Below are 21,949 nucleotides of genomic sequence, written 5' to 3'. Positions count from 1 at the left end.
CATTTGTGTGAGAGAGTGTAGCGACAATTCAGGCCTGCCAGGCACCAGACAGGCCAAGACCTAGTTGCCCCTCGTGCTTCAGCACAAACAGGCAGTATTCACAGATAAGACATTAGCTTTCCCAAAAGAGCAAGACAGTCGACTAAGATGCATAGAGTGTCCTAGTCTGACCCCCTGGCTCCTGGTTTCCTAGCAGCACCAGCCAGCGCCAGCAATCGTTTTATATGAAGGAAACCGTTTAAACCATATCTGACAGAAAAAAATAACAAATGATAAGAATCACTAATCATATATGCCCTAACAAGGACAAACTTGATTGGTTGAGCCATTTTAGAGTGTAACTCGTGTTCCTCTGTGCTATTACACACTGACCCAAAAAATAAATAAGGTCATTACAAAGTAGCTTGCGCTAGCGATATTTCAAATGGCACTCGGTTGCTGTGCCAGTTGAGGTTTAGTGCAGCTATTTCACTGCCATTGTTTTTTTCTAAGCACTGAGTCAGTGTTCGGACAGAGGAGGTATTCGATATACAGGACCTGGCCCTTCTGCTAAAGATGATATATCTTTATGGTTACCGTCAACATTTGTATTATTGTAGTATGTCAACTTAGTTTGGCGTCTTACCAAGAGCTCTTTTTTGGTAAATAATGCTGCCTCATTGCATATCATGTGGCTAACAGCAGCTAGCGCGCTAGCCAGTCAAGTGCGTGTTTAGCATTAGAGTTGCTAGTTGAAGTTCAATCTAAGCCTTGTTAGGGCGGCTGGTGTTAGCTTATAACAGCTAAGCCGATGTCAGCCTTAAGTTGATTCTCTGTGACTCTTTTTTTAGCGAGAAAGACAACGCGGTCAAAACATTCACTTGGTAAAAATAAGACTGCTTTCTTCACAGAGACCTCTGACGTAATTAAGAATTGGTGCAGAGCATGTCTACGCTGTCTGTGCCACCATTGTACTGTAGTAGCCACACACATGTACAGCATGGCCATGGTAGCAGCCCCTGCTTGAATAACATGGAAGCCCCGTCTCAGGGATGGTACTGTACTGTACGTCACATTGACCTGTGTGTGTGTGTGTGTGTGTGTGTGTGTGTGTGTGTGTGTGTGTGTGTGTGTGTGTGTGTGTGTGTGTGTGTGTGTGTGTGTGTGTGTGTGTGTGTGTGTGTGTGTGTGTGTGTGTGTGTGTGTGTGTGTGTGTGTGTGTGTGTGACAGAGACAGAGATGACCACAGGCACACTGTAGGCGCATTGTCCGTTTCTTCACTCACTCCCTTCCTTCAGTACCATGGGGGTGTCCATGAAGGGTCTACAAAGGAAAGAGAAATAAGAATAAATGTATGGAATCATTTTAAAACCACTACTAAGTAAGTGTACTGAAATGAATTTAAGGACTATAAGTAACCAATACCTTTTGCCTAAGTAATATGAGGGCTGTAGTGTAGTGTACACTGTAGAAGGCCTGCATGGGCTATAACCAATACCCTGTACCTAATAAGTAGTGTAATTAATGTAAGGACTGTAAAGTACCTTTGGAAGGCAATGTACAGGTCCTTCTCAAATAATTAGCATATTGTGTTAAAGTTCATTTTTTCCCCATAATGTAATGATAAAAAATAAACTTTCATATGTTTTATATTCATTGAACACCAGCTGAAATATTTCAGGCCTTGTTTTGTTTTAATATTGATGATTTTGGCATACAGCTCATGAAAACCCAAAATTCCTATCTCAAAAAATTAGCATATCATGAAAAGGTTGTCTAAACAAGCTATTAACCTAATCATCTGAATTAACCAATTAACTCTAAACACTGGTAAAAGCTTCCTGAGGCTTTAAAAAGTCTCAACCTTGTTCATTACTCAAAACCGCAGTCATGGGTTAGACTGCTGACCTGACTGTGTTTAACATTTAAGTCAATGGCAGTGGCATTGCATGAGAGTTATGAAAGCCCAGACATCATTGATGCTTAGCTGTCAGCTGTTTTTTGTTCTTTGATCTGGTGACCCACACTTCCCTCTTCATTATACTCCATAGATTTCCATACCAAGCTTTTCTATTTTTTAACAAAAATCAAATTCTAATTTGCCAGAAATGAAACCCCTTTGAAAGTCAATGGAATGCTCTGTCTGGCAAATTAGAATTAGATTTTTTGAGATAGGAATTTTGGGTTTCCATGAGCTGTATGCCAAAATCATCAATATTAAAACAAAACAAGACCTGAAATATTTCAGTTGGTGTGCAATGAATGTAACACATATGAAAGTTTATTTTTTATCATTACATTATGGGGGAAAAATGAACTTTAACACAATATGCTAATTATTTGAGAAAGACCTGTATAATGTGTAATGAATGTGAGCACTGTATAGTTACTAGGCCACTACACTACCTCTAGAAGGCCTGTACTGGCGCGGCCCGGGTGCTGCTGGGGATTGTGGGACTGTAACCAATACCCTGTACCTAATAAGTAGTGTACTGGATGTGAGGAGTTCTATTACCTCTGGAAGGCCTGTACAGGCGTGGCCTGGGTGCTGCTGGGGCTCATGAGCATGGCGCTGTAGATGTTGGCGGCCACCACCAGGATGCAGAGCAGGATGGGCCCGATGATGGCCCCCTCCAGCCCCAGGTAGTAGGCCCCGCCCGCCACCGCCAGGCCCGTCAGGTACGGGTGGCCTCCCCTGCAACACACACACAACCATAAACACACACAAAGCCATGTTTAGATGTATGTGGATCAGAGCAAAAGTAAATTAATGGTGCAAGACAGTAGCTGTTACACCATTTACTCCATTGTACCAAATGAGGTGGATGTAGTGTTGTCACTGAAAAACACTTAAACAAGGACCCATCACAAACTTCATCCTCCGATGAGCAGAGTCAGCTGATTGTTAGAGAAGTAAACATGTCTACTGCTTACTTAGGTAAGTCACCTGTGTTGAAAAGAAATTGTGTTCATGGCTGAAGTACCCTTGAGCAACGTACCAAACTCTACATACCGTAGCTCCACGGACTGTACCCAACAACATGTGTACTTAAACAGTCATAAACTGCTTTAGATAAAAGTGTCTTGTAAGAATTAAAATATCTTGTATGTAATAAAAGGTTCTTGTAGTCATATAATAATAAAACATTCTAGTTTTGTCAGAATTACACTCACCATGAAATAATGAACACCTCCACAGAATGGTTGCACACTACATATGAATCATAGGCTAGGAGAAGCTAAACAAAATCCCTGAAGATGCGCTGGGGTTTGGCATTAGTTCACAGACTGCATAGGCAGCAGTGCTATGGTGCTGGAGGCCCCAATAGACGCCCACTAGTCTGGCCTGCCTGGTTCTCTATTCCGTCTGATGATTTTGGCTGAGGCGCTCCTTTTTCACCTGCTAAGCTTGCTCACCCGCCGCCTCCTTCTTAATTAACTGGAGCTCGTTAGGAATTCTGATGGGAGCGGCCAGGCCTTGTTAAATATTCATACCGAGCGGAGGACTGGAGTCTGCATCTCGAAACAGACGAGATGAGCAGAGCCGAGGAGATCACCCACCCACACAGTTTGAGTTTCACTCATACAATCAGACTGCAGCAGGGAAAGACACACACACACACACACACACACACACACACACACACACACACACACACACACACACACACACACAGACACACACACACACACACACACACACACACACACACACACACACACACACACACACACACACACACACACACACACACACAGTCATAAAGACAGACGCACACAGACAGACACACACCTTCCCATTGACTCCGATTAGAATTAAAACTGAAGAATGCGAAACTGTGCCCAGAACAAAACCACCCTGCCACAAACCTGTCAGTTAAGAAATATTTTAGCATTTTTCCCAGTACAAAACATCCTTCCCAATAAATAACACACACACACACGTGCACATGTACACAGTCCCATACCCAGATATGTCGGAGTAGATGGCGGTGTCCACGCAGTAGGTGGGCACCAGGTGTATGAGCAGCAGCAGCAGGGCCTTGAAGCCCTCACCCTGCGCCAGCCACAGGTCCAGCACCGCAGGCAACGCCGCCCAGTACGTCCCCAGGAACGGCACCGCACCCAGGATGGCAGCCATGGCTACACACGCACACGCACACGCACACGCACACGCACACGCACACGCACACGCACACACAGCGGAGAGAGAGAGAGAGAGAAAGATAATTCAAATTTAGAAAATATTCGCAAAAGATATATATCACAAGTCCTAGTTAAAAACACACACACCAAATGAGAGAGAGAGAGAGAGGGAGAGAGAGAGAGAGAGAAAGAGAGAGAAAGAGAGAGAGAGAAAACAATGTCACATCAGATTTGATAACACCACACATACAGCACAGGGCTAGAAATACAGACACATGGGTTCCAGTAAGCATACTCACTATGATTGCACCGTTACATTCCTTCCTCTTTGTTTGTTTATGATTACCTTGCCTCCAATGGGTTTAATTGTGTCTTGTTTTTACTGTTGTTTTATTAATCTTTGCATACATGCCCTTGAGTGTTTTGAAAGGCTGTCTCTAAATAAGATGCATTACTATTTGCACCCTTAGTGCGTAGCGTACACATACCAGATTGGATGAAGGTGGACACATATCTACAAGGAACACACAGACACTGGGGCACAAGAAGCAGTGTATACAGCCTCACATACTAGTAAAAGCCCATATACACACATACCAGACTTAAATGAGAGTGGACACCTAAGGAACAAACACACCAACACTAGGGCACAGAGAAGAGTATATGCAGCGCTCATGGAGCAGGGGAAGGTTGGCCAATGTCTTGCTCAAGGGCACTTAAGCAGTCAGTAGATGTTTACCACGGAGGCAAGGGCAGCACCGTCACCCTCTCCACGTCCACATTCTTTCTGTCTCAAGACTTAGACTTTGCTAATCTTTGCGCAACAGCTGCCCCCCGTGTTAAAGAATAGATGGAGCAGGGAGGACGGAGGGAGGGAGGGAGAGGGAGACTGTGTGCAAGAGAGTGAGCAAGAGAGAGAAAGAAAGAGCGAGACAGAGGGAAAGCAAATGAGCACTAGAGGCAGAGAGAGAGAGAGAGAGAGAGAGAGAGAGAGAGAGAGACAGAGAGACAGAGAGAGAGAGAGAGACAGAGAGAGAGAGAGAGCGAGAGAGAGCGCGTGCGAGAGAGAGAGAGACAGAGAGAGAGAGACAGAGAGAGAGAGCGAGAGAGAGCGCGAGAGAGAGAGAGAGAGAGAGAGAGAGAGAGAGAGAGAGAGAGAGAGAGAGAGAGAGAGAGGCCACTGAGGAGAGGAGACAGAAGAGAGGCGATATGGTAGACGAGGCTTGGGCAGGATGATGATAAAGCAGGCAGATGGCTGGTCTCCGCACCGCATGCATGAGTAAATACAGCCTGTCAGACAGACAGACAAACAAATAAACAACAACCCAGGTCACAATTGGCCTCTCTGCTTGCCCTGGCGCCCACACACCTGAAGTGGCATGTAAACAGAGAGAGGTGGGGGAGGGGGAGGGGACTGTGCTAAACCATGCTGAAAAGTGAGGATGACAGCTAAGCAACCTGGTCTAATTTCCAGTCGACACATAGTGTGTGTGTGTGTGTCTGTGTGTGTGTGTGTGTGTGTGTGTGTGTGTGTGTGTGTGTGTGTGTGTGTGTGTGTGTGTGTGTGTGTGTGTGTGTGTGTGTGTGTGTGTGTGTGTGTGTGTGTGTGTGTGTGTGCACATACGTCGTGCGTGCACATGCGCAAATGTCTGCAGAAGTGAATGACATGTATATGTCCGTATATGCACACATGCAAACCATTGAGCCAATTTCCATTGGACATGGGGTAGGTGTAAAACTAACTGAATTGTTTTTTTCAATGTATAGATTGAACATTAAAAAGTGTGTGTGTGTGTGTGTGTGTGTGTGTGTGTGTGTGTGTGTGTGTGTGTGTGTGTGTGTGTGTGTGTGTGTGTGTGTGTGTGTGTGTGTGTGCGTGCGTCTGTGTGTGTGCATGAAAGTGAGTGAGTGAGAGTGAGCATGCATGAGAGAAAGTGTGTGTGTATATAAGTGTCCATAGCACACACATGTGGCACATGTATCAGCTGTTGTGCACATGCTACCTGCAACAGCTGAGCAGATTAAATATAGCACTGGCATGTGTCCACGAGCATGCTAGCGTATCACACTTGTGCGCAAACGCACACGCAAATGCGCACAGACACACACACACACACACACACATACACGATTAACACACGCTAGCTGACTTTCTGCTGATGCGAAGAATTGATTGTGTTTGGGAGGGGAAACCTAATGGATATTAATGCGACTGTCAATATTCCTGTCTGTCTGTGTCTGTGTATTAGTGGACTGCTGTGGCAGTATTGTTGATCCTGGTGAAACACACACACACACACACACACACACACACACACACACACACACACACACACACACACACACACACACACACACACACACACACACACACACACACACACACACACACACACACACAGACAAATGCACACGCACACTTTAATTTGAACCTGCTATTTACATTGAAATATTTAAAACTTTACGAGATATATCAGAGATACAGAACGCACGCACGCACATGCGCACGCACGCAAGCGCACACACACACGCACACGCACACACACACGCACACGCACACACACACACGTAGGTGTGGCTGAAACCCTGGCAGAGAGGAACCTCCGAGTGACATCAGCCCGGTGTGGTGCGGATATGAGTTACCTGTCGATCTGCCCTACCAAGCTGCTGCAACGCTCTGCAGTAGCACGCCGGTGTCTGTCAATATGACCTCCTACCCAGCTGGGGGCGTGGTTGCTCAATGAGCCAAGACGCCATACCCGTACGCCAAGGACCCGGGTTCGATTCCCAGTCTGACTCAAGGTCCTTTGCTGACCCCCCCCCCCCCCCCCCTCTCCCTACTTATTTCCTGTCTCTCTCAAATGTCCAGGGCTGCGTTTCCCAAAAACTCTTAAGTAGTACTTAAGCCCAAGTAGTACTTAAGTATGAGGGGTCACCTAGGCAATATATCACACCACTGAAAGTTTATGCATACAATAATTTTATAGGCCCACGTACAATATTTTTTTCTCGCACATGCAATTAAAATGCTTGTGCAAAGTGCATGTGCTAGGTAAAATAGTGTATGTATAAACTTTAATAATGATGTGAGACCCATTCTGATATATTGCCTAGGTGGCCCCTCATACTTAAGTACTACTTAAGCTTAAGTACTACTTAAGGTATTTTGGGAAACGCAGCCCTGGCTGGTTAATAAAGAGGAAAAAGACCAAGAAATATCTTCGATAAAAATGACCTACCCAGCGAAGCTGACCTGAGCTACCATTGCAACTAGAACCGTAGGGTTTGGGTTACGTCCACAGCTTACTGGTAGCTCTTCATGACAGAGAAGTCCATCTCGACAGAACACTGGCCCTGAGCATTCTGCTGGCTTTCCGCTTGACTGGGCCTGGTCCCAGGTCAGTGCCAGAAGAGAGCCTCCCTCCCACTCACTCACTCACTCACGGGGCAAAACAAGCCCACACAAACAGCCAGTTCCTCTCACCAATCAAACCCAGGAGAGGGCCACCGTGTGTGTGTGTGTGTGTGTGTGTGTGTGTGTGTGTGTGTGTGTGTGTGTGTGTGTGTGTGTGTGTGTGTGTGTGTGTGTGTGTGTGTGTGTGTGTGTGTATTAGCAGAGGTGGCTAGCAGAGGTGGTGGGTTAGCAGAGTCCTCAATACCAACACAGCATCATGACAATGCATATATTATAAGCATGCCGTATTTGAACAGGCTTTGAGTTTCATGTTAATGACAGAACTACCAGCACAAAAACATTTTCGTTACTGACAGGATAGGTTTAGGGAAATGGGCGCAGTTCAGAATTATCTGCCCTGTAATTCTTAAAGTTTTCAGTTTTGTTATGCCATTTTCTGACTTGAAAAAAAGCAATGCTTCACTGCAAACACTGACCGTTTTATGACAACAGTCTCTCAGAACAGTGTGGATGACCTTAGGGTAGCCTTCAGAGCATAGTTTGGTCTAATTGAAAGGGTCAAGGAAATATCCGGCAAATCAATAATGAAAATAAATAGATACAGAAATAAATCAATCAAGAATTAACTACAATGACCTTCCCCTCAGAGGGCTAGAGGGATTGCACAACTGTAAGCCATGTAGGTTTTAGTATAACCGAAAATGGCCCCTCATTTCAACGGAATGCATTGAAGGGCCACGGGGGTCAGAATTGCAAAAGACAATCCAGCGTGTCATCAAGCATGTAAACAGGAAATCCCTCCTGGGAGATCAGGCAGCAGGGACACTGGCGGAGGGGGATGGGGATGGGGGAAGGGGTGTTATGCTCGCATGTGTGTGGGTGTGTGCATAAAAGTGGTGGTTATTGCGGCTATTTGCTTAGTGTGTGTGTTGTGTGATGTGTGATGTGTGGTGTGTGGTGTGTGTGTATTCCTATGTTTGTGAGGACCAAGGACATTCACGATGAGAAAACTAGAAAAAATATGGCTTTTAGTCCTTTTAATATTAAAGACAAAACGAAAAGTGGAGAAATAACATTTCTTTTCTAGGTCAGGATTAGGGATGGGCTTGCTCTGGGGGCCGTTTAGCATTCTATAGTTAAGGAAATAGTAGATCAGGCCTCACAAATACTGTACAGAAAAATGTGTGTGTGTGTGCGTGTGTGTGTGTTGAATGCTACTGTGCATGCCGATGCCCAACCTACCTGACGGGATGAAGAGGATGTTGATGCCAAAGATGGTGTGAGTGAGCCAAGTGTAGAGGCCGTAGAAGCCCGCCATCTTCAACGAAGCATCAAACACCCCCCTGCACACACACACAAACACACATAAACAGTACGCTAGATTCTTGAATTTGCAAGCGTTGCTGGTGCCATTTTAAATGTCAAATTGATAAAAACACAAATTATAAATAAAGCATATGTGCATACACAAGGAGATTCATAGCTCATCCGTTGTCCATTGAAACATGGCTGGAGGTATTTTATATAATGCCAATAATAGATAATGGTGCGTTGAATTTGTAATGATGGTGGTATGATGGTAATGGGGGGGGGGGGTATAAGAGCAGATAGAGAGCAGCGACATTCAGAAGAAGAGCTACCGTACACTGGCGACTGAAGGCAATGCTGCGCTACAAAGCTCAAGGGCTCCACCTTGTGTCCACAACGCCACACTACAGTGCCTGCTCAATGTGCACCTGTGAGTATAATTACATTTCTCAGGAACATGAAAACATTATTGCAGCAGATGGTGCGTAGTGCTGCATCGTGTGTGTGTGTGTGTGTGTGTGTGTGTGTGTGTGTGTGTGTGTGTGTGTGTGTGTGTGTGTGTGTGTGTGTGTGTGTGTGTCTATTTGCAGACCCACCTAATGGCTTCCTCCACTGATTGGCCGATGATGTTGGAGGATGGCCCGGGCTGTGACAGCGGGGTGAGGCTGATCACCCACTTGACTGGCTTATAGTACTCCCCACTGGAACTCAGCAGATAGAACAGAGTGGTGAGGAAAATCACCTGCAGAAAGAGAGAGAGAGAGAGAGAGAGAGAGAGAGAGAGAGAGAGAGAGAGAGAGACAGACAGACAGACAGACAGACAGACAGACAAACACACACATACAAGAGTGACAAAGAAAGAAGAGATTGTCAGCAACTGATATGGATGGTAGGAAAGGCTATGTTTGGGGAGAAACCAGTGCATGCTTTCCCATTCCAAGTTTCTTGTCATTAAGTAAATAACCATTCTTTTCTCTCTGAATCTGATGCTAGTAGTCATCATACGCATCTTTACAAGCAATCAACATGACATTAACATTAGCAATTATATTTGGAAGAGGAAACTTGAGAAAGGCCACACTGGCCGAAACGTTGTTTCTGTAAATAAAATTCAGCACGATGGACAAGAGTATGTGGTATCTTCCTCTCAAAAAAATGAGCATTAGCAATAACATGGATATTACCAAGGACAGGACAAAGTTGAGTAAGGCTGTCCCGCTGTGGAAGAGGACTGTAAACAGAGTGGTTGCCGTGGAGATGAGGAGGCCAAGGTTCCGACTCATCACGATCCACAGTGACTCGAGAATCTAAACAAAAAAGACTACACGTCACACGAGACCTTAAAGCACATTTTGAGGTGCTCATTTTTTTAAGCTGTGTTTGTACACTCTCAGAATAGTACCTGACACTCCATTTGAATATGAAAGGGACAATGATTAGCAAGGTGGAAATTCTTGTTGAAACTCGGCAGAGTAATACAGTCCGACACGTTATACACGTTACAGCATTATAGCACATTTGCTGTTACTAGAATGTCAATGACCAAGTCGTAGTGCATTACTTAAGGCCCTGTGTTATTGTCTTAGTAGTGTAGTAGTACCGGTACTATGATAGTAAACTTTTCAATGTCTATTACAGCGTTCCACTGGAGGAACGGCATGCATTATGGGGATACAGGAGATTTCCTGCCAATTTCAACATGCCTTGATTTGTCAGTAGTGGAATGACACAGCTTTGTTTTTGTTCTGCCCTTTCTGAGCATTCTAATGGGGGCATGGATTTCTGAAGGCACAGGATCCCATGCACAGGCAGTGTCCTGGTGCTGGTGATACGAAGGCACAGTTGTATATAAAAACACAGGGTTAATAAGGCTTCATTTAATCACCTCACACTGGTCTTTGATTTGCCTTTTGTAATGCACTACGAATTGGTCATTGCCATTCAGGTGACTTTTACATTTATAACGCTGTGTCGTAACAGGTTAAATAAAAAAAAAACCCTGACATTTTGTGTAAACCTCAGGTGTGCAGGCTTAGTGGGCAGTAGAGGATGACATTTGTCAGGAATTCCCGTGGGTCCCGCAGGTCCTGCGGGATTCCCGCGGGATGGGAGTCAAAATTTTTAAGATGAACGGGAACGGGCAGGAGCGGGAATAAAGATGAATGGGAGCGGGTAGGAGCGGGAATAAAGATGAATGAGAGCGGGAATGCTCGCTTATTTTTTCATTCAAAAAGCCTATGAAACGGGAGTGGGATTTATTTTGAGTGGGAGTGGGCAGGATTGGGAAACATTCTTTTCAGGAGTGGACGGGATGGGATTTGTTTCTTTTACTCCAGTCCGGGATGGGATTTTTTTTCTGGGACCGGGATGGGACGGGAGTGAAAATCCACTCCCGTGTCATGCTCTAGTGGGCAGCGGGATGAGCTTGTTACAGAAAATGTTGCCTTGAAATGGCATTACAATGCTGCGTATAAACGTGTTAAATGACTAACTGACCGAAATGAGGGTCTCGATGTTCTCTTGCAGGAAGGAGGCGATGTCTTGCCAGTCGAGGATGTCCCCCAGCCAGCTGCCCTGTCTCTGGATGTGCCACTTGTGGCCCCGGTGGGGGCGGCCATGCTGTGTCGCATTCTGCACAACAACAAAAAACAACAGTTGATAAGTGCATGTATGTGTGTGTGTGTGATTGTGTGCGTGCATGTGCATGAAAAATTAAAAGGCCCACACGGATGCAGTCATGCATTCAATATTCACACACAGTACTTGTGAAGGAGGAGAAACTGTCATCTGCTCGTGCCCGTTGTGGCCCCGGTGGTGGCGGCCATGGTGTGTCATATTCTGCACAACAAAACACACTCAATAAGTGCGTGTAGTGTAGTGTAGTGTAGTGTAGTGTAGTGTGTGTGTTATTAAAGGCCTAAACAGACACAATCATATGAGTTTATGAAGCAGATGCTACATACAGTATGCGGATGCTATGTTCAGCAGTAGATAGTAGTAGCAGTTTATTGTGAAGGCATTGGTTGGTAAACTTCCGTCATATATCAACTGTCTCTTGTCACGCCAAGCCAGTTCCTATGGCACTATGCCAGGAGATAAAATAATCTTAAACACCCCTGCTGTGCACACTGAATTAGGCAAGACCTCTTTAGTTCATATGTCCCACATGCTTGGAATAACCTCCAAAACATTTTAAACTTGGAATCTGTCCACTCTATTGATAGGCCTACTTTAAAGTGTTTATGAAACGAAAACAAAGTAAAGGAATTTGACCATTTCCAGGACAGATTCTGAAAGTTCTAAGCCTTGTGAATAAAATGGGATATTGTCTGGGTGATATTTTGTCCTAAAAGTCATGTTAAAACGTTCCCAAAATGTGTTTTTTTGGTGACATGCAAATTTTATGCAAATGATATGCGTGACATAGAAGGGGTGAGTTCACCTCATTCCACCTTGTTCAGATCAATGGCGGCTAGTACCAAAACAAAGCGCAGTGTCAAGCAGTGTGTTGCTGGAGGTGCCAGCTGCAAAAATGGCTACTTGACAGAAGGAATATCTTTGCACAAGTTCCCTTCTGTGAAGAATGATGGAACTGTGGCCGACAAGGAGAAGGCTAAATCAAGCTAGGGCTCTGTGGATCCAATGCGTGGTTTTGAAGCAAGCTCTTGGTCACTGTTGTGCTCGGCACATTTCCACCCCTTGTGCTTCACCACAAATGTGGAGGTCGCGGGCATGGTTGGACTGCTAGAGAATGCTATTGCCTCAAGCAGTTCCAACAATTGACATCGCCGGCGTGCAGACTGAAACTGCCCCTGTAACTGCTCGGGCACGAAGACAGGTGAGTGCACTGCTTTGCTTTAGGCTACTCGTTTTACCTTGTCCATCTGCTTTGTATGTTGTTTTCAGGAAAGGGTAATGCACATTACATGCCAAACCGATGCGAATGCTCTTGGAATATGCACTTTTTATTGATTGCCATTCAACTGGTCAATAAATTGGTTTTGGGAGGATATCCGCACATCAGCGTGGTGCTCTCAGTCGAGGACAGCCAACTCACAGATTGGGCTACTCAGGGCTTTTTCTGAACGGGGAAATAGGGGCGCTCCACCCTCATACCTCCGTGGGTGCACCCTCATACTTTTATATTTATATATATATATATATTTGAGCGCCCCTAATAAATTTCTCATTCATGGGGGGGAACACCCCCCTTCACCCCCTGTAACCTGCCATGATGCTCCCTCATGCCAAAAAATCCTAGAAAAAGTCCTGCTACTGCTTAGCGAATAAACAGAGATGCACATAGCGTAGGCCTACTTTGAAGCGTTGATTGTTTGTTTTTAGTATTGTGGTGCACGTGTGGCTGACGTTTGGACACACCTCGTCCTCAGAGTCCGGCTGAGGGACACGCGACACCTGTGACTTTGAGCACAAAAAATAATAATAATGATAAACGCTAAAAATATGCTGAGGACTCAGGCTATATAGGGCGTTTTTCCAACAGCCTAATACCTCAGTTTTTTCTCTAGTTGATGATATTTTTGCATGTAGCCTACATACATTTCAATCACACTATATCGCGCAATTGAATCAAAATGCCCCCCATTTGTCAACAAATACACACGCCATGTCATCTGTGGGTCATGGCAAAGCGCCCTTAGCAACCGTAACCATAAACGAAACGAACTGTCAGGCTATGTCAACAATCGTCACTTCGCCTGTCAGACATGTCACTTTCTGCAGATGTATCAGTGCCTCTGAAATAGATTTGTGCTACTGTTTTTTTTTTCTCATGAGGTTGGATGTGTGGTTTTTCGACACGCTGATGTTTGTATCAGAATTTTGGTTCCTTTATAAGATGTGGGTCCATCAAATGTGTGTTGTTTTCTCAGATCGCCATACTAGCAAACCAGGGACTCCCCTCTATGATGTCACAGCCCAGCTCATTAGTCACACCAAATTTCACAGAATTCACACTTTGAGTTGCCATTTTCACAAGTTCCTCCAGGATGATTGGGTTCAAAGTCTCATCGATGCTATCAGAAAAAACAAGGCTTTAATGGGAATGACCGTTTGTTTTCGTTTCATAAACACTTTAAAAAATATTTTAAAAACAACTCCTGCCTGCTTGCTTTTCTTCCTCTCACTGTTGGGTGCTTGTCTGCCTTGCTTGTTAGTCTTTGTCTAGTGTCTATCTGCTTGCACCCATGTCTGATACTGCATGTGTATATCTAAGGGGGATTCATACTTGGCGTGACTGGCGCTACCCTCCTTCATACTTCACTCGCGACGATGGCGCGCGCCGTCACGTGACCCAAAATGACGTCACACGCCGTGGCGCGAGCTGCCGTGGCGCGAGTTCGTGCACCCCACATTTTTTGTAACTTGGCGTGCGCCACCAGCGACCATGTAGGTAGGCAGACAAAGCAGGAGTTGCGAAGAGAGGCTACAGCTACTGTAGGCTACTACAGAATGGATTCTGCATCATTTTGAGGATAATAAAATGTCCTAGAGAGTTATTTTATCTTCTCCCTTAAATGTTGTTAAGTGAAACAATTGTTTACTTTGTTCAGAAGGACGTTGTGTTCGGCGATCTATTTATACATTCTGCCGCCAGAACAATGCTCTCACATGGTCTTGGAATGATCTGGCAATGTAGGCTACAACAAAAAATATATGTTACAATGTGGTAAGTCACAAGTCAGACGTTCAGTAGCCCTACAGCAGCCGTGTTTGGCTTTCTATTTTATACATCCATAGAACTCGCGCTGCGAGTTGCGAAAGATACTGCTGTTTCTCTCATGAACAGCAGAGGGCACTTCCGACAATGCGAGCGAAAGCCTTCTGAAGTATGAATAGCATAGAGGTAGAAAATAACACTAGAGGTGACCCCGCCCCCCTTTTTACGACAATGTGTAGCGGCCATTATCTGTAGGTAGCCTATAGTAGAGCGGCTACAGGAAAAATCGTGCAAATTATGATACAAGCGTGAAATTCGGCAAGTATGTGCTCAAGACCCATACGATCAAATCTACCCCATTGGCCACTTGAAATGGCGGCCATTTTCCAAGATGGCCGCCAAAAAAGACCCCAGAAATGGATTTATTGCATAGAATTGACCTAGAAAATTATGATACAAGCATGAAATTCAACATGTATGTGCTCAAGTACAATATGATAAGATATACCTGATTGGCCACTTGAAATGGCGGCCATTTTCCAAGATGGCCGCCAAAAAAGACACCAGAAATTGATTTATTGCATGTAATTGACCTTGAAAATTATGATACAAGTATGAAATTCAACATATATGTGCTCAAGACCAATACAATCAAATCTACCAGATTGGCCACTTCAAATGGCGGCCATTTTCTAAGATGGCCGCCAAAAAGGACCCCAGAAATAGATTTATTGCATAGAATTTACCTAGAAAATGATGATACAGGCATGAAATTCAACATGTATGTGCTTAAGACCAATACGGTCAAATCTACCTGATTGGCCACTTGAAATGGTGGCCATTTTCCAAGATGGCCGCCAAAAAAGACCCCAGAAAGTGATTTATTGCATAAAATTGACCTACAAAAGTATGATACAAGCATGAAATTCAACATGTATTTGCTTAAGACCAATACGATCAAATCTGTCTGATTTGCCATTTGCAATGGTGGCCATTTTCCAAAATGGCCACCATGAAAAACTCTAAAAATGGATTTGTTGCACAGAATTGAGAAAGGAAATTATGTTACAAGCACAACCAAGAAATTTGGCACTTATGTGCTTAAGACCAGCACAATACATTCTAAGTAATTTTCCAGTTTAAATGACAGCGATTTTCCAAGATGGCCACCAAAAAATACCATAGAAATGGATTTGTTGCACAGGATTGATCAAGCAAGTTATTATACAAGCATCAATTTTGGCATGAATGTGCAAAAAAAACCCAATACAATCAAATATTCCTGACTCGCTACTTGAAATAGAAGCCATTTTATAATATGGCCACAAAAAAGGCTGAATTTAGCCCAAAGGTGAGCAAAAAAATGATGATACAAGTATGTAATTTTGTGTGTTTGTGCTTAAGAGCAATAGGCCTATAATCAAATCCACTCATTTGCAACTTGAGAATGTATGGTAGCCATTTTTAAAAGATGGCCATCAAAGAAGACACTAGAACTTCATTAATTGCAATTAATCTAGCAGATGTGGCCCAAATCAATGTTAACATTCACTGTTTGAATTTCCAATGATTTCATCATAGAAGGAAACACAATCAAGGAAAAAGGCATATAACTATAGGCTACCAATGGTAACCCCAGCTCTCTGAGGCATATGAACCAGACATCTCACTATGGGTAACGCCCGCGACCATTCGCCAAAACTTGCTTTCAATCTTGCCGTCATGCCAATGAGCTGCACAGCTGGGGATCCCGCCCTCTCGGAGACAAAGCCCAGGTGCACTGGGCTCTGAGCTTCAATCTGAGGCAACTAACCTTTGAGCTTGTGGGTGAGTGTAGCAATCTAGTGAGATGTCTCGTTCATCTCCCTCAGAGAACCAGAGTTACCCTCGGTAACCTATTGTTCTCTCTCTGTAGAAACACTCGACATCCAACTATGGGTATTGAAAAACTCCCGATTGAGTTGCCTTTACCTAGAATGCGCAAACAAAAGCTTAGCCGGGGCACAGACCATTCCCCTGCCGATGCCCAGAGCTGTTGAAGGCGAAGAGGCAGCGTGCATCAGCAGTGATAAGCGTCATACTCACCCAACGTGCAGCCCGAGACGCAACAGCCGCCCAAGGGCCCAGGGTCTTAGTTCCGAACCCGAAAAAGAGAGGCTAGGCACCAGGCGCACAAAGGCAGCGTCCGGACATCCAATACCACGGAGAGCATGCAGTGGAGGGAAACCAGGGCACGGAAACCACCCGTCTGGGTGTAACCGATGTGCAGGTGGAGCCCACAGAGGTGTAGCGAGGCCCCCAATACCAAGTGGTATTCCCCAATAGCAAAGCAGGCCTTGGCACAAGGGGGAATTTCCAGCATGTTCAGTACACAACATCCGCAGGTGCAATCGTGCTGGCAGAAAAGACCATTCTCTATCAGGGCCGTAGGTCCAAGTTGCGGACGGAAAACCTAGTAGCAACCACCACCACAGCAAGCTGGCCAAGCCAGCCCCGATAGATACCCGTTTGAGGGCACACACTATGGTTCCTGAAGTCCAAGGGGGACATCAAAGATACACTTCCCCTCGATCATGCATCCTGGTCGAGCAGGGGCCTGAGATACTTCATTGGAGAAGTATGGTCTATCTAACCACGGTCGCCCTACCCAGGGACAGCACTCCAGGCAGCACAATTGACACTCGCGCTCCTGCTGAGCGAATGAGACACACACAGTAAGGGGTGACCGACCCAAAGGGAGACACCGGTAATGCGTCCTATTAGGAGAGGCAAGGATCCAGGTGGTCTTGACATGATCAGCCTTCTCACCCTCGGGTAGAGGGCGCAACTGACTAGAGAAGTTGCGTTCCACAGAATGTTCCACAGCCTCTGGGGGGAGGCCCTTATCTTTGAATGTTCCAGGCTGACAAGCCAAAGCCATTATATGATAGCTAAATCAAACATGTTAATGTCCAAGAGCAAATAAACTAAATTCATGACAATGCTTGTTTTTGGTGTACCTTTTGTTTAACAGCAATATCGAGAGAACCACAAATTGCTGTTATTGACATATTATTACCGCAGTGTCATCGTATTATTAGCATCTCATAACCTTCGGGGGGAGGGGGGGGGGGGGGGGGTGGGGCACTGCCTCCATTGATATTAATTCATTTAATATCTTTATAATTTCATCATCCATGCTAACATATTTAAGGAGAGTGAACAATTATTTCCACCGAATTTGCAATATGCACATATGACATTTGCACATTTCTAGGGTCTTTTTGGCCGCCATCTTGGAAAATGGCCAGCATTTTAAGTAGCAAATAAAGTAGACTTGATTGTAGGCCTATTGGTCTTAATCGCATACAAGCCGAGTCGCATACAAGCCGAATTTCATCATAAATTGCTTGGACAATTCTGTGCAATAGATCATTTTCAAGGGTCTTTTAGTTTTTTGGCAGCCATATTAGAAAATGGCCGCCATTTCGAGTAAGTAATTGGGTAAATTTGATTGCACTGGTCTTAAGCACATACATGTTGAATTTCATGCTTGTATCATAATTTGCTAGGTCAATTCTATGCAATAAATCAATGTCTGGGGTCCTTTTGGCGGCCATCTTGGAAAATGGCCACCATTTCAAGTGGCCAATCTGGTAGATTTGATCGTATTGATCTTAAGCACATACATGCTGAATTTCATGCTTGTATCATAATTTTCTAGGTCAATTCTATGCAATAAATCAATTTCTGGTGTCTTTTTGGCAGCCATCTTGGAAAATGGCCGCCATTTCAAGTGGCCAATCAGGTACATTTGATCATATTGGTCTTAAGCACATACATGTTGAATTTCATGCTTGTATCATAATTTTCTAGGTCAATTCTATGCAATAAATCAATTTCTGGGGTCTTTTTTGACAGCCATCTTGGAAAATGGCCGCCATTTCAAGTGGCCAATCAGGTAGATTTGATCGTATATGTCTTAAGCACATACATGTTGATTTTCATGCTTTTATCATACATTTCTAGGTCAATTCTATGCAATAAATCCATTTCTGGAGCCCTTTTTGGCGGCCATCTTGGAAAATGGCCGCCATTTCAAGTGGCCAATCAGGTAGATTTGATTGTATTGGTCTTAAGCACATACCTGCCAAGTTTCATGCTTGTATCATAATTTGCACGATTCAAGCCAAATTGGCCTTGTAGCCGCTCTACTAGTAGATCAGAGAAATGGAAATGAACGGAGAACGAGGCTCACCTCTGTCAAAAATGGCTTAATCATGTGAAAATATCCATCAACACACTATACAAGGACAATAGTTGAAGTGTGTTGCTAACTATGTTCATAAAAGATATTATTTGATTTTTAAATGTATTTTATCGACTCATATGATTTAAGTAGATATTTAGCCTGACATTTCAAATCTGGTCTTTGATTAAAGTGTTATTTCATATTTACACAGTTTTAGTTAATTTCTTGACAGGGGTGGGTGTATTCTCCATTGACTTGCATTAAGCCCATACGACTTTGTTGCTGTCGACCAACGTTGACGGAAGCACGTGAGCGAGAACTTGTTGTCACAATGTGGGTGTTATTAAATACAGCGCATTTAAAGTCGGCCACAAATATGAACGAGACGATGAGCTCGCACCAGTTTGCTCTACTAACACACCACGTGTGAGGAGTGGGGGGACAGGCAGTAAGGAGGAGCTGAAGTGAGGGCCTGCGCAAACTTGTGGAGGGGTGTGAGACAAGACTCATATACACACGTGAGTGAGTTGTTGACCAACCAGTTCATGGGCGCGTGACCTCGGAGGCAGTCCGCCGACGAGCGTTGAAGGGGATAAGCAACTGCAGAGGTTGCAAGATCTGACTGCAGCCGCATGCATCCCGCGATAGTTTGACACCATGTGACATGTCACCTCATCAACGCAACATCGTCGAAATTTCAAAGTTTGACAGGAAATCTAACCGTCCTGCAGCATTTTCCATCCAGGGTGCATTGCTGTCTAAACGCGCATGCATGCGTTGACACATGTCGATCGCACCTACTGCCTGAAAGTACCTACACTACCTACGGAAGTTGGGAAGCTCCAGCAGCCATTTCACAAGAGCCAAGCGTTTACTGTCCTCTTTGTTGTCTATGGTGGCCGTGAGAAAACAACCGAGTTGTAGACCAAGCAGTCTTTAGGCGGTGGCGCTATCTGTCGGCTGTCCACACAAAGCGCACGACTACCAACTCCAATCAGGGGTAGGCCTACATTTCTGGAAAGCGTAGGCCTAGTTGTTAGCGGTTAGCAACTTCGGTAGTTGCCAATGGGAAATCGCATTGCAACCAACAAAGTAGCTAACATAGTTAGCAACTACGCTTTACAGAAATGCACCCCAGGAAAGATACAGCCCGCAGCCGACAGCTTCTCAAAAATACAGTCCTGATGCACAACATACGGATAGTTTCTCCATAAAGGCACGTGCTGCTTCATTCTGTTCTGTGTAGGCCTACCACAACAAATAAACAAACAAGCAACTCAACAGACTAGATCTACATTTACTAACATAATATTTCCCTTAATATTAAATACTATTACAACTATTATAATAACCATATAGTCTACCGTTTCTCTAATAAGCTATTATCAACAGGCTATTTTTTTAAGATTTAGTAGGCCCTGCTGTAACATGAAATAATGAAGGTCTAACTTTTTTTTTTTTTAAAGAAGAAACAAAAGTAGCCTATAACATGTTTTTACAAAATGGCTTAATGTGTCGGCTAGGTGAAAAAGGAGAGGGATGGCCAGGCGTGTGAATCAGAGAGAGAGACAGAGAGAGAGAGAGAGCGAGAGAGAGAGAGAGAGAGAGAGAGAAAGACACATTCTCAACCTTTTTTGAAGAAACACCCCCTGGAACTCATCGTAAGCCTTCTAGCGGCCCCTTGACCCCATCATAAGCCTGATGACGCCCCCCTTAGTGCTAAAAAATAAAAAGGACTAATGCCCACCAATGACAACTAAGCACCGCCCCTTTCAGCTGTCTCCTTCTCAACGCCCCCTGGTGGGCTGTAGAGCTCTCGTTCAGAAACATCACACTAAAAGGGACAGGACTGCATACTGTTGTGTGCCAAATTTCAATAGAAATTTTAATTGAGGCACCTTCGAAGGGCAGCTTTGGACACCCATCCCAATGCAACACTTGGGAAGTAGCTGAAGCAGTGGCAGACTGACCACCAGGGGGCAGTCATGGCCTTATGGAGATGACTAGGGACAGGGTATGAGTCCTTTATACTGAAAAAAAAAAGATGTATAAAGCAGAAGCAGAAGTCCTATTATGTATGTAATTACAGCACAAGTCATTTGATATCAGCACAAGTAATTTGATATTACATTGTTGCAAATAATTAATATAATTCTACTAGTGTTGTAATAACATCTTTAACAGTACTTCTAATTCTACTTTAAACATCTCTGGTAAAAAACAATCAGTGTTAATTAAACACCAATAGGGTACTGTGGAACCAAATGCACTCTAGAAGATGTTTAAGTGTCTACACTGCATTCTTTTAACGGTGTGCTCTAATGTAACGTAAGGGGAAAGGAGAGTTGAGTGGAAGCTCACGGATGGCAAGGCCAGTCCCTGGAGCAGTGTGCTAGAGTCATCAGAGCATGGTATGGCTTGGCCATGAGCGGAGTACAATTTCTTCTTCATGTACTGACGGCATGATAAAGTTCATGCCACTACCGCCAGGGCTGGAGAGTGGAACAGGTCATGGACACTGTGAATGTTTGTCAGCTGTCCTTAATTACCCTACAATTACTAGCCGACCGCTGCAGTTAATTTGGCCACAAACTGAACATTGACAACCGTATATCCTCTTTCGACCGATTTTGCGGAGTACAAATTTTATCCATCATGGTGTCGCACCCTCTGACCATGCACACTGTGTCCTTAAGCATAGAAATGTATTAGTTCTATGGTATTTAAGCAATGCCCCTGTACTACACAGTGGCCAATGCATTTTCCATTGAGTGATACCTCTTATCCAATCTACGTTCTTTGGACTAGACTAACTCCCTCACCATTATAATAATGATAATAATAACTTGGTTTTATATAGCGCCTTTGAAGGAACCCAAGGTCGCTTTACATTGGGGGGGTGAAGGGGCAGGTGGGGAGAAGGGGCAGGGGAAGGGCCAGTGAAGTTAAAGTCCATATGCCTCTGTGAATAGATGGGATTTAAGGTGCTTCTTGACCGTAGCCAGAGTGGGGGCCTGGCGTATGTTGGGAGGTAGACTGTTCCAGAGCGTGGGGGCAGCAACACAAAAAGCTCTGTCACCAACAGTACGGAGTCTGGCTCGGGGGATGATGAGATTGTCCTTTTCAGAAGACCGCAGAGACCTGGACTGGGAGTGGGGTTGGAGGAGTTCAGAGAGGTACTGAGGAGTAA

General features: G+C 44.5%; 2 protein-coding genes across 4 annotated transcripts in view; one reads left to right on the top strand and one right to left on the bottom strand.

Annotated features, from left to right (window-relative positions):
- LOC134449294 (toll-like receptor 13) overlaps window positions 1–21,949 on the top strand; it is a 197,562-nt gene that overhangs the window by 133,692 nt on the left and 41,921 nt on the right. The gene's annotated exons all lie outside the window — the stretch shown is intronic.
- LOC134448489 (transmembrane protein 245-like) lies at window positions 641–11,770 on the bottom strand. 2 transcript variants are annotated; one of them, XM_063198157.1, is made up of 7 exons: window positions 11,345–11,769; window positions 10,033–10,155; window positions 9,445–9,590; window positions 8,783–8,883; window positions 3,948–4,122; window positions 2,495–2,674; window positions 642–1,302 (listed from the first exon to the last, which is right to left on the bottom strand). In XM_063198157.1, the coding sequence occupies exons 1-7, from the start codon at window positions 11,552–11,554 to the stop codon at window positions 1,257–1,259; spliced, it is 981 nt and encodes a 326-aa protein (XP_063054227.1). In that variant the 5' UTR covers window positions 11,555–11,769; the 3' UTR covers window positions 642–1,256. The 2 variants fall into 2 exon arrangements, with proteins under 2 accessions (XP_063054228.1, XP_063054227.1); XM_063198158.1 differs by lacking the exon at window positions 2,495–2,674 and having other exon boundaries at window positions 641–1,302; window positions 11,345–11,770.

Source organism: Engraulis encrasicolus, chromosome 5 (assembly GCF_034702125.1).
Source record: "Engraulis encrasicolus isolate BLACKSEA-1 chromosome 5, IST_EnEncr_1.0, whole genome shotgun sequence".
NCBI lineage: Eukaryota > Metazoa > Chordata > Actinopteri > Clupeiformes > Engraulidae > Engraulis > Engraulis encrasicolus.
Note: the sequence above shows the minus strand (reverse complement) of the source record. Positions and strands in the feature narration are given on the sequence as shown.